General features: G+C 47.0%; 1 protein-coding gene across 10 annotated transcripts in view; it reads left to right on the forward strand.

Annotated features, from left to right (window-relative positions):
- LOC139542824 (serine/threonine-protein kinase WNK2-like) overlaps positions 1–13,095 on the forward strand; it is an 89,256-nt gene that overhangs the window by 68,975 nt on the left and 7,186 nt on the right. For 9 of the 10 annotated variants that reach the window (XM_071348691.1, XM_071348690.1, XM_071348688.1 and 6 more), the window contains 13 exons: positions 1,576–1,899; positions 2,854–2,903; positions 3,598–3,760; positions 3,845–3,961; positions 7,661–7,831; positions 8,052–8,103; positions 8,683–8,781; positions 9,092–9,858; positions 10,236–10,287; positions 10,418–10,488; positions 10,688–11,334; positions 11,700–11,932; positions 12,151–12,369. In XM_071348691.1, the coding sequence (XP_071204792.1) occupies positions 1,576–1,899; positions 2,854–2,903; positions 3,598–3,760; positions 3,845–3,961; positions 7,661–7,831; positions 8,052–8,103; positions 8,683–8,781; positions 9,092–9,858; positions 10,236–10,287; positions 10,418–10,488; positions 10,688–11,334; positions 11,700–11,932; positions 12,151–12,369 (2,965 nt within the window). The remainder of the gene's footprint in view (positions 1–1,575; positions 1,900–2,853; positions 2,904–3,597; positions 3,761–3,844; positions 3,962–7,660; positions 7,832–8,051; positions 8,104–8,682; positions 8,782–9,091; positions 9,859–10,235; positions 10,288–10,417; positions 10,489–10,687; positions 11,335–11,699; positions 11,933–12,150; positions 12,370–13,095) is intronic. The other variant, XM_071348689.1, reaches the window with a different exon arrangement.

The following is a 13,095-nucleotide window of genomic DNA, read 5'->3' on the forward strand; positions in this document are numbered from 1 at the left end:
GCTCAGCATTCAATGCCATAGTACCCTCCATGCTCAGCATTAAGCTCGGGGGCCTGGGTCTGAACCCCGCCCTGTGCAACTTGGTCCTGGACTTCCTGACTGGCCAGCCCCAGGTGATGAAGGTAGGAAACAACACCTCTTCACTGATCCTCAACACAGGGGCCCCACAAGGGTGCGTGCTCAGCCCCCTCCTGTACTCCCTGTTCACCCATGACTGCGTGGCCACATACGCTTCCAACTCAATAATCAAGTTTGCAGACGACAAAACAGTAGTAGGCCTAATTACCAAGAATGACTAGACAGCCTACAGGGAAGAGGTGAGGGCCCTGGGAGAATGGTGCCAGGAAAATAACCTCTCACTCAACGTCAACAAAACAAAGGAGCCGAACGTGGACAAGAACAGCAGAGGGAGCACGTCCCTATCCACATCAACGGGACCGCAGTGAAGGTGGAAAGCTTCAAGTTCCTTGGCGTACACATCACTGATGATCTGAAATGGTCCAACCACACAGACGGTGTGGTAAGAAAGGTGCAACAGCACCTCTTCAACCTCAAGAGGCTGAAGAAATTTGGCTTAGCCCCTAAAACCTTCAAACTTTTACAAGGCTATATCACCGCCTGGTACGGCAACTGCACTGCCCGCAACTGCAGCGCTCTCCAGAGAGTGGTGCGGTCTGCCCAACGCATCACCCGGGGCAAACTACCTGCCCTCCAGGACACCTACAGCACCGTTGTTGAGCCATCCTCAGTTTTCTCCTACCACAGCCATTAAACTCAAACTGTTTTAGTCACCATTGGCCTCATGGTGAAATCCCTGAGTGGTTTCCTTCCTCTCTTGCAACTGAGTTAGACAGGACGCCTGTATCTTTGTAGTGACTGAGTGTATTGATAAACTATCCAAAGTGTAATTAACTTCACCGTGCTCAAAGGGATATTCAATGTCTTTTTTTATTTGTGTCCATCTACCAATAGGTGCTCTTTGCGTGGCATTGGAAAACCTCCCTGGTCTTTTGTGGTTGAATCTGTGTTTGAAATTCACTGTTTGACTGCGGGACCTTACAATTATCTGTATGTGTGGGGTACAGAGATTAGGAAGTCATTCAAAAATCATGTTAAACACAATTATTGGACGTAGAGTTAGTCCATGCAACGTATTATGACTTATTAAGCACATTTTTAATGCTGAACTTATCTAGGCTTGCCATAACAAAGGGATTGAATACTTAGAATCAACATTTTTTGCTTTTCATTTTTAATTAGCTTGTAAAAATGTCTATAAACAATTCCATGTTGACATTATGGGATATTATGTGTAGGCCAGTGAAAACAAATCTCAATTTAATCCATTTTATATACTGGCTGTAACACAACAAAATGTGGAAAAAGTCAAGGGGTGTGAATACTTTGAAGGCACCGTAAGAGGGCTGGAATTTAACCAAGGTTTTTGTGGTATAACGAGTCGGGAACCGTATCTGTTTTTCCATACCTAGCTATTCTTTTTGTGTGTATTTTTGCGTGTTCATGTGGCGTCCTCCCCTACTATAATATACTTTGTGTTCCTCCCTACCTCAACAGGTCAAGCAGCAGACCCAGCTTCCAGATCCAGGCCACCCCTCCCAGCCTACCCATCTTGCAGTTTTCTCCTCTCCCATACATAGTGGGTCGGACAGGGGCACAGTCACTGCCGCAGCCCAGCTTGACCAGAACCTCAGCCAAACCCTGTCTCGGCGTCAGGCACTAGGCCAGAGCCAACCCCTGGCTCCAGCGTCACAGCCACCAGGCTCCCAGACAGCAGGACCTGGGCCTGCCAGCACCAGCTTGACACAGCAGAACCAGGCCAGTGCCAGCACAGGGACGACGGTCACCTCGGCACAGCCTCTAACAGAGTCCAATCTGGAGGTATGGAGGACTGACCTGACCTATACGCCCGCCCCCCCCCCCCCCTCCCAAGTCCTTCAAATATCCCCTCAGCCCCTCCGACCCTCCCTCTACCTGTCCCTCAAACAACATCACCAATATCCCTGCACGCCAAATATCCTCCCCAACCATACATTGGTTAAATTGTGCCTTTTGGTTGCATATGCTCCTAAAATATTTAGCTGTGCGACCTGGAATTTTAATTTTGGAGCACCAGTGAGCCTAGAGAAAGAACATCGCCCAGCTTATAATTGTTGTAATGATTAGGCTTTGCGGTGGCCCTGTTTGAGTACCCTAAAGAAAAAGTGCAGATTCGTGACCGTTGTGGTTCCACGATTACTACAATTAAAACAGGCTTAGTTCTAGCCCAAACCGCTCAAAAGTTGTACCCATATTATCACGCGTAAACCATGACGAGGGCCATTCTAAAACTACTCGCGAGCCAATAACCATTTGTTTACACCTTATTCAGTCACGTTATCTCATTAGCTAACTAGCTTACAACCTGGTAACTTTACCAGTATATCTAAACATTTGTGGGCACAAAGAAAGGATAGTTTCTTTTCAGGAGGTCAATGATAATAGGAAATGGTGCTTTTTACACGTTGTAGAAACCTAATACTCCACAACTCTCCCTCATCTCTGTTCATTTTTTTATTTTACCTTTATTTAACTAGGCAAGTCAGTTAAGAACAAATTCTTATTTTCAATGATGGCCTAGGAACAGTGGGTTAACTGCCTGTTCAGGGGCAGAACGACAGATTTGTACCTTGTCAGCTCGGTGATTTGAACTTGCAATCTTTCGGTTACTAGTCCAACACTCTAACCACTAGGCTACCCTGCCGCCCCAATGACCTAGCTAATGTTCCCACCCTCTGTTCACAGCATGAACAGCCCTTCATCCTGTTGTACTCACTTTGTTTGATTTGTCTGCAGGATCCTGGTGCAGAGATGCAAGCTTCAGGGGCCAGCTACTCCTACGACAGGTATGATGGCTATTTGGTGGTGTGGTAGGAGACTTGTTCAGTGATGCCGATCATCCTCTTCTCTCAGGATGAGGGTAATCTAACAACTATAGTAAGAGGTTTGGTGGTGGGGCATCAGTGGTAGTTGCTTAGCAACGGGCATCCCATAGACCTCACTTATGGTTTTGGAGAGTGCTAGCAGAGCGCTTGTGTTGCCCAGGCTTGTTGTGATGCAGGATGTGGTGGTTGATGAATGAAATGAACAGAGGGATTGAGTGTTGTGTACCGCAGGGAATGCAGCCTGGTTTTCTGGGCATGTGTTCTGAGCTGTTCCGTTGTCTAGCACTATAGTATAGAGGCCTACCAATTTGACAACTGGGAAATCTGGATGCTGTTTCTGCTCCCTAATTTAATTGTTATAAAGAACGGTGTGTAACAAGACCCTTGTATCGCTTTATTATAAACAATTTCCCTTGAAGCAGAAAACGAGTGGGCTTTCCCTTAATCCACCACCTGGTTTTGATTTTGATATGCCTAAATCGTTAACTTTCGGTACGCAGCTGACCCTTAAAGTGCACATCGGGGAAGTGTACACACTGTTCAGTGTTCTGGTTTAGTGCAGGATTTTAGGACTGTCTCAACCCATTTCATTTGGCTTTATGTATGAGTTGGTTGACTTTTCCATAACATGGTCTCCCGCTCTTCTGTAACCCAGTGTGAACTCCGATGCCACCTCAGGGAAGGAGATGAGCGACGGTAATGAGGGGACACACGGGTCAGGGAAGGGCGAGGGGAAGGTCCGGAAACCCCACCGCCGCTCCACACGCACCCGATCACGCCAAGAGAAGATCAACAAGCCCAAACTCAGCATGCTCAACGTAAGTACAGCACACGCATACATAGTGTAAGATCAATCTGCATACCGCACATCCATGTCTGACCTCTGTTCCTCCCTGGTCCAGGTGTGTAATACAGGGGATAAGATGGTGGAGTGTCAGCTGGAGACCCACAACCACAAGATGGTCACCTTCAAGTTTGACCTGGACGGAGACGCACCTGAGGAGATCGCCACTTACATGGTACGGTTAGTGGAAACGCTTGCAATGGCACATACAGTGCATTCTGAAAGTATCACCTTCCCTTTTTCCAGATTTTGTTATGTTACAGCCTTATTCTAAAATGGATTAAATAAAACATTTCCCTCATCAATCTATACACAATACCCCATAATGACAAAGCAAAAACAGGTTAATAACTTATTTACATAAGTATTCAGACCCTTTGCGATGACTCGAAATTGAGCTCAGGTGCAATCTATTTCCATTGATCATCCTTGAGATGTTTCTAGAACTTGGAGTCCACCTGTGGTAAATTTAAGTTGATTGGACATGATTTGGAAAGGCCCCACAGTTGACAGTGCATGTCAGAGCAAAAACCAAACCATGAGGTCGAAGGAATTGTCCGTAGAGCTCCGGGACAGGATTGTGTAGAGGAACGGTACTGGGAAGGGTACCAAAACAACTTAACTGTAGCATTGAAGGTCCCCAAGAACACAGTGGTCTCCATCATTCTTAAATGGAAGAAGTTTGGAACCACCAAAACTCTTCCTAGAGCTGGCTGCCCGGCCAAACTTAGCAATCGAGGGGAAAAGGGCGTTGGTCAGGGAGGTGACCAATAACCTGATGGTCATGACAGAGCAAGAAGGGCAACCATCTCTGCAGCACTCCACTAATCAGTCCTTTATGGTGGCCAGACGAAAGATATTCCTTAGTAAGGCACATGACACCCCACTTGGAGTTTACCAAAAGGCACCTAAAGGACTCTGAGAACATGAAACAAGATTCTCTGGTCTTTGGCCTGAATGCCAAGCGTCACGTCTGGAGGAAACCTGGCACCATCCCTATGGTGAAGCATGGTGGTGGCAGCATCATGTTGTGGGGATGTTTTTCAGCAGTAGAGCCTGGGAAACTAGTCAGGATCGAGGGAAAGCTGAACAGCGCAAAGTACAGAGGTCCTGAGTGCTCTCGAGCAGGTTCTCAGACTGGGGCAAAGGTTCACCTTCCAACATGACAACGACACTAAGCACACAGCCAAGACAACGCAGGAGTGGCTTCGGGACAAGTCTCAATGTCCTTGAGTGGCCCAGCCAGAGCTCAGACTTAAACCTGATCGAACATCTCTGGAGAGACCTGAAAATAGCTGTGCCGCAATGCTCCCCATTCAGCTTGAGAGGATCTGCAGAGAAGAATGGGAGAAACTCCCCAAATACAGGTGTGCCGAGATTGTAGCGTCATACCCAAGAAGACTCAAGGCTGTAATCGCTGCCAAAGGTGCTTCAACAAAGTAAAGGGTCTGAAAACTTATAGTACCAGTCACAAGTTTGGACACCTACTCATTTAAGTTATTTTTAATTTGTACTATTTTCTACATTGTAGAATAATAATGAAGACATCAAAACTATGAAATAATACATATGGAATCATGTAGTAACCAAAGGTGTTAAACAAATCAATATATTTTAGATTCTTCAAAGTAGCCACTCTTTGCCTTGATGACAGCTTTGCACACTTGGCATTCTCTCAACCAGCTTCACCTGGAATGCTTTTCCAACAGTCCTGAAGGAGGTCCCACATATGCTGAGCACTTGTCGGCTGTTTTTTTGTCACTCTGTGGTCCAACTCATCTCAATTGGGTTGAGGTCGGGTGATTGTGGAGGCCAGGTCATCTGATGCATTACTCCATCACTCTCCTTCTTGGTCAAATAGACCTTACACAGCCTGAAGGTGTGTTGGGTCATTGTCCTGTTGAAAAATAAATTATATTCCCACTAAGCTCAAACGAGATGGGAAGGCGTATCGCTGCAGAATGCTGTGGTAGCCATGCTGGTTAAGTGTGCCTTGAATTCTAAATAAATCACTGACAGTGTCACCAGCAACACACCATCACACCACCTCCATGCTTCACGGTGGGAACCACACATGCAGAGATCATCCGTTCACCTACTCTGCGTCTCACAAAGACATGGCGGTTGGAACAAAAAATCTCAAATTTGGACTCATCAGACCAAAGGACAGATTTCCACTGGTCTAATGTCCAAGCAAGTCTCTTCTTCTTATTGGTGTCCTTTTTAATAGTGGTTTCTTTGCAGCAATTCAACCATGAAGGCCTGATTCATGCAGTCTACTCTTAACAGTTGATGTCTCTGAAGCATTTATTTGGGGTGCAATCTGAGGCTGGTAACTCTAATGAACTTATCCTCTGCAGCAGAGGTAACTCTGGGTCTTCCTTTCCTGAGGCGGTCCTCATAAGAGCCAGTTTCATCATAGTGCTTGATGGTTTTTGCGACTGCACTTGAAGAAACTTTCAATGTTCTTGACATTTTCCGGATTGACTGACCATGTCTTAAAGTAATGATGTACTGTCCTTTCTCTTTGCTTATTTGAGCTGTTCTCTCCATAATATGGACTTAGCCCTATTTGGTAAAAGACTATCTTCTGTATACCACCCCTACTTTTTCACAACATTTTACATTTACATTTAAGTCATTTAGCAGACGCTCTTATCCAGAGCGACTTACAAATTGGTGCATTCACCTTATGATATCCAGTGGAACAACCACTTTACAATAGTGCATCTAACTCTTTTAAGAGTTACAACACAACTGATTGGCTCAAACTCATTAAGAAGGAAAGAGATTTGTCAAATTAACTTTTAGCAAGGCACATCTGTTAATTGAAATGCATTCAAGGTGACTACCTCATGAAGCTGGTTGAGAGAATGCCAAGAGTGTGCAAAGCTGTCATCAAGGCAAAGCGTGGCTATTTTGAAGAATCTCAAATATAAGAAATATTTTGATTTAACACTTTTTTGGGGGGGTTACCACATGATTCCATATGTGTTATTTCATAGTGTTGATGTCTTCACTATTCTATGTAGAAAATAAAGTAAAAATAAAGAACAACCCTTGAATGAGTAGGTGTCAACTTTTGACTGGTACTGTATTTAAATGTGAAATTCCTGTATTGTTTTTAATAAATTTGCAAATATTTCTAAAAACCTGTTTTTGTTGTCATTATGGAGTATCGTGTGTAGATTTAGGGGGGGGGGGGACGATTTAATCCATTTTAGAATAAGGCTGTCTGAATACTTTCCAAATGCACTGTAAAGCCATGTGAATATTGGAGAAAAAATATATTTGTTCCTTACATACACTTCTACAGGCTTTTGAGACACACAAGCACTGATTGACACCTCCACACACAAGCTTGTGTAGTCCTGAATATCCTTTTGAACACCCACTTGTGTTGTGGGGCTGCTGCACCTACAGATGCACACAGTAGCTCCAAGAATGTTCCACTACGCCCCAGAGAAAGTGTTACCTCTTTCAGCCGGCTTCCTAAACTGTGTTTGTGCTCTCTGCCTGCTCGCTCTTAGTGAGATGCTCTTTCATGTCTCAAGGCACAGAAACTCCCTATGATGCTGTTCTTTTCCACTGCATTGCAGCAAAACTCTCTCCTCTCGCTCTAAAAACTCCTGCCCTGTTCATTTTGGGTGGTTACACTTTATTTATTTTTTGTATGTTTCATTCCCCCAACATCCTATAGAGGTTTCCAAAACTGATACCTCCGGCCCAGTTTTGGAAAGGCAGGTTTCAAACACTTTTTAGTGACTTATTCAATTCACATAGGCCTAGTCCAATATTTATCAAAGGAAAGTCCATTTATTATCAACTTTTAAGGGGATCTAATACTGATGGATGGTCTCTCTCTGTCCCTCAGGTGGAGAATGACTTCATCCTGCTCCTGGAGAAGGAGATGTTTATAGAGCAGCTGAAGGACATTGTGGACAAGGCTGAGGATATGCTGAGTGAAGACACGGAGGGGGAGAGGAGCTCTGACCACGTGGGCAGTCCTCAACAGAGCCACGGAACAGTCATACTGGGGGGAGAGGTGAGGAAGGGGGGGTACAGGGGATTTGGGAGGGTAACAGAGTTGGGGGGGTGGCAGTTGGCATCCTCAAAACACTCTCAAGATGACTGTGAGCAGGGCTGCCAACAAACCATCCGGGGGCCAACATGGTGACATTGTTGAGAGTATCCATTCAAGCTTCATTGTCTAGAAGTTATACTCTTTAGCGCCAGCCATTTATAATGATTATTTCCCTTTCTAGGGTTCAAAGACTGCTACACCTAATTCACCACAGCTTGTTTACCAGCAGAACGGTAAGGCTTCGCGACCTCCTGGCCACACATTGTGTGCAGGCTTTTGCTCAAGCCCAGCTGTAACACATCGATTCAGAAAATCAACTAATCATGGTTTCAAATTATTTTTTAATTATGTATGTTAGAGATAAGCTGGAACAAATGCCTGCACTCGCTGAGGTCTTCCAGGACCACTAATCTTCTAGTTTCTCAAACCACTTCAGATGCATTACATAGCACATTACAGCCTCTCCCTGTGAACCTCCAGACACAGCAGGTTAGAATGTTCTGGGAGGTTGTGGTCAGGAGTGGAGATGAAGAGGGTGACTGGTTGTTTCATAGGGACTGCAATCTCTCTTCAGCTCTCAATCGCTCTTCTTTCACATCTCTCTGTCCTATCTTTTCTCCCCCAATCAATCTCTCTATCCCCCGTTCTCTTCCTCTGAACATAAGTTGGTAGTTGATATGAATTTGTGACTCTTTTTCTCCTGTATTTGCAGTTCATCTGAATTTCAGTGCATGTGTCTTTTCTAGCTCTATTCTGTTGTTGCTAGTAGATCTGGATATATGAGTGTGTCTTTGTCTCTGTGTACTTGGCAGTCCTCCACACTGGGAAGCGCTGGTTCATTATCTGCCCCGTGGCCGAGACGCCCACGCCAAACAGGGAGAAGACCTCATCAAATGCCTCTACAGCCAAGGGTGCGTGTACACACACACACACACACACACACACACACACACACGAGTGGGTGAATAAAGCTGTGTGAATGAGCTAATGAGCGTGTGTTGTATGTGCTGTGTAGGGGTCAGTTATGTAATGCCAGTGTTGCTGTGGTGAAGGGCAGGCTTTGTGCTCCAACTGACAGAGCTCTGATGGGGGAAGACAAGTGATGATGTAATACCCTCACACACCCACAGGACATCTATCTCCTTGACTCCACTCTTTAATTCCATCATCTCTCTTTCTTTAACGCCTTCTCTTCTCTCTCTCCCCTGCTCTCTGCTACAGAGGCTCCTGATACGTCATTGTCTAGGTCCAGCTGCATTACTACTCCTCCTGTTCCTGCCCTGACCACCACAGCCCCTACTCCAGCCCCGTCTGCCCTCCCTGCACCCCAGAGCTCTGCTCAGCCTCAGGACCCTAATGTGGGCGAGGCCAGAATGCAGCAGCCCCAGGCCTCTGGAACCAAACCCACCACCAATACTACCACTGCTGCTGTGGGCCGCCACGAGCCCTGTGTCTCCATGGTAACAGACATCCCATGCTGCCCCATTGTTCCACCCGTGTCTCTGGATGTGAATGGGGTGGGACGAGGGGCGAGCGGCACTTCCTCTTGTCTACCCAATCAGGGGGCCAGCCTGTCAGGAGACCCACCCCCTCTGGGCTCCCACCAACCTGTGGTCTTCCAGCAGCCCTACGCCACACCCAGCATGGTGGGTGGAGGAGGTGAAGTCACAACACCATCACAGCCCCAGAGTCCAGCCCACCAGGCCTCCCAGCAGCAGGATGGACCTGGTGGATCCGGGAGTGGAGGTGGTGGGGGCCTGGGGGAGTCTGATGGAGAGGGCCCCCCCAGGGTGGAATTTGTGGACCGCACTATCAAGACTCTTGATGAGAAGCTGAGGAACCTGCTGTACCAGGAGTACGCCCCATCTGCTCCCTCCAGTACCGCCTCAGACCTCCAGGGCTTCAGCACAGAGGGGGTCAGCTCTCCCCTTGTCTCTGACAGCCAGACCATCACAGAGGGGGGGCTCCCCAGGAAGGGAGAGCTGCTGGTAAAGATGCACCGTCTGTGTGCGCTTGCGTATTCTGATTGGGGCAGCCGCAGTGTTTGATCTGATGTGTATGAATCCCTAGTGTGATATTGATTCAGCCATTGACTGTAATCACTGGCAATTATAACTCACAGCCTTTAGTGACACTGGTACTGCATTTAGCAGAGGAAGTAGAGCTCAGGGTTGCTGGCCAGATAATGCATTATACTCTGCACCCATGGCGGTTTGATCTCTGATGCGGGTTGTGTGGGTGGGATGGCCGTTGATATATTTAGACATGGCAGGGGTCAGAGAAGGACAATGGCTAGACAAACACCCTGTAACCCTCATATACTATTGACCAAATAGTCCCCCCCCCTTTTTTTTTTCGCTCTCAGCCTCAGATACCCGAGCGTACAGATAGTTTGGATACCCTGAGTGCCTCTGCAGGTAAATAACATCCCAAAACACACTTTTTCTATGAAATTACATTATCCTATGTATTGTGTATCTATTTCTGACTATTTAGGGTAGACCCCAAAGTGATTCAATTGTTTTAATGTTTCAATATTTTGTCAAGCCTGTAAAGGTGTGCTGAACACTAACATGCTGGGCAGTTCCAGTTCCTATGGTTCCAAGAGCCGTTTTCAGGTAACTTTACCGTAGTTTCTTTTTTCAGAATGTTTAGCTTATCTTGAGTAAACCAAAGTTCACTTCTATTTTATTAGATTTAATTATTCTTCTGACGTATGTAATATTTTTCTCAAGATTTAGATCTAGTAAACAGTTTATTCAATACGATATTAAATGTTTAAATTCAATTTGATCATGGTCTTTTCTCCCCCTCCAGATCATCCCCACTCCTCCAGACTTCATCATCCGTCGTTTAGAGAAGGCCAGAAGTCGCAGCACCTGCAGCTCCACGGCTCCCTCTAGTGGCTCGGGGGGCTCTCACGCTGCAGCTGAGGGGGGAGGACGGCGAGACCAGGGGTGTATGGCCGTGGGCAGGTTTTCAGTGATAACCACCGAAGAGGGGCTGGAAAACACCCCCAAACCTCACTGTAGCCACCGCTACTCAGCCCCCCCCGACTTCTACCAGGACACTCCCACCTCCAGCCCCAATGCCACCCCCACCCTGCTCCCACGCGCCCACACTGCTGACGCTGCCACGAACTACTCCTTCCACTTTGACTCTGACTCAGGGGAGGAGGACACCAGTAGTTTAGCCCCTCCCCCTGCCCACCACAAGCCTCCAGCCCACGCACTCTCAGAACACAGCGGAAGTGACCTCATGAAGAGGGCGGTGGCCTTCCTGCGCCGCACGGGCCGCAGCAGCAGTGTGCAGAGCTATGATTCGCCGAGCCGGCGACCCGCGGTAGCGAACGGCCACGCCCTCTCGCCGCCTGGACCCGGCCCCGCATCGTACATTAGCAGTGACAACGATTCTGAGTTTGAGGACGCGGACATGAGGAAGGAGCTGCAGAGGCTGAGGGAAAAGTATGTGTACACACACACACACACAAATATGAATTCATACATGCACAGGGTCAATGTTAACCCATTTGAAATATAGCAAACTATCAACCACTGTAACCTTCATAGCCCTGGATAGGTTTGTAGCCCATTAAACGGCAGTTAGTGGTTAGAGCGTTGGACTAGTAACCGAAAGGTTGCAAGATCGAATCCCCGAGCTGACAAGGTAAAAATCTGTCGTTCTGCTCCCCCACTGCTATTTAGTGACCTTTTTAAAATTGTATGAGTCAATATAAACAACAGTTCTCTCCAACTGGGGGAGAAAATGGAATACTTTCTTCCATATTATTGCATGTAGATTTTCTCTTGCGCTCTCTCTTCCTCCCCAGACACATGAAGGAGATCTCAGAGCTGCAGGCGTTCCAGAGGAATGAGATCGAGCATCTGTATAAAGAGGTGGGGAAAGCCCTGCCGCCTGGTGTAGGCCTGCTGCACGCTGCGCCCCCTAGTGGCCGCAGACGTAGGGCCAGCAAACACAAGCTGAAGGCGGGCAAGCTGCTCAACCCCACGGTGCAGCAGCTGAAAAACAACCTGAACACCACCACTGCCGGTGAGAGGAAAGGTGTGTGGATGTGTCAGACAGTGGGGAGAGAGGTGTGATTGATAGAGGGGTATGAGAGTAGGTGTGAGTGAGGAGTGAAAATGTGAGTGGGGGGAGAGTGAGAGAAAGGTGAGTTTGTGAGCAGATTTGGGAGGATTAGAAATGTGGTAATAATAAATATGTATCCCCACTTCACCATAAAGCTGGCTCTGTGGCTTATCCAGTATTTCTCTCTGAAGGTGAGAGTGCACCGGGCTTGTCTGGCTCTCCAGCTAAGAGCTCCATCGTGTCTGACGGCTCTGACTGCTCCAGTGGCAGCAGCAGTAGTACCAGCAGCACTCTGCCCAGCACGGCCCCAGAACCCGTCCAGACCCAGCAGCCCTGTTCTCTCAAGGGCTCCCTCTCCTCTGACAGCATCTATGGTGGTGGCATGGCCACACACGTTGGCCCAGGGCAAGGTACCTACACACACATAAAGGACAAGGTATACACACTGTGGCATAGCACACACATTTGGCGCATATCCGTACCTAAGAATGCATCGCATTTCACACACACACACACACACACACACACACACACACACACACACACACACAGGATTCACGTAATATACCAAAAGAAAACACGCCCAAACACGTGTCACTCACTGAGATGTGGACACATACTCAAACACACTGATTTGTACTGAGGAACAAGAAGAACAACACAAGACCATCAGCTTCATCTGCTTCAGTATTCTAAGCTCTAATATTCTAAACTGTGTCTGAATCGGAAGTCTCATAAGGAGACATGGTAATTACTGCATTGCAAATAGTCATGATTTATCAGTCTTTCATCCAAAGCAAATGTTTTTATGCAAATATACACAAGGTGAGAGTTGCATCACACATGTCTCCCATGCCAAAATACTTCCACAATACTGCATTGAGGTGTCAATGGAAGATGTATTCAAGCACTGGTCCCAGATCAGTTTAACACTCCTCATGGTAAAGGTCTGGATAGATTTGGGAAAGGTAACCTTGATCTTAGATCAGTGCATAGTGACAACTTGTTCCTGTAGTGGCTGTATCCTGTACTGGTGCTGCTGCTGTTAGTGGTGGGGGTTTCTCATCCCAAGTCTCTGTGCACTTTTACAGAAGTGTCTCTCTTTGTTTCTTCTCTTCTTCCCTCTTATATTAATT

The sequence above is a fragment of the Salvelinus alpinus genome, chromosome 17 (assembly GCF_045679555.1).
Source record: "Salvelinus alpinus chromosome 17, SLU_Salpinus.1, whole genome shotgun sequence".
Classification (NCBI taxonomy): domain Eukaryota; kingdom Metazoa; phylum Chordata; class Actinopteri; order Salmoniformes; family Salmonidae; genus Salvelinus; species Salvelinus alpinus.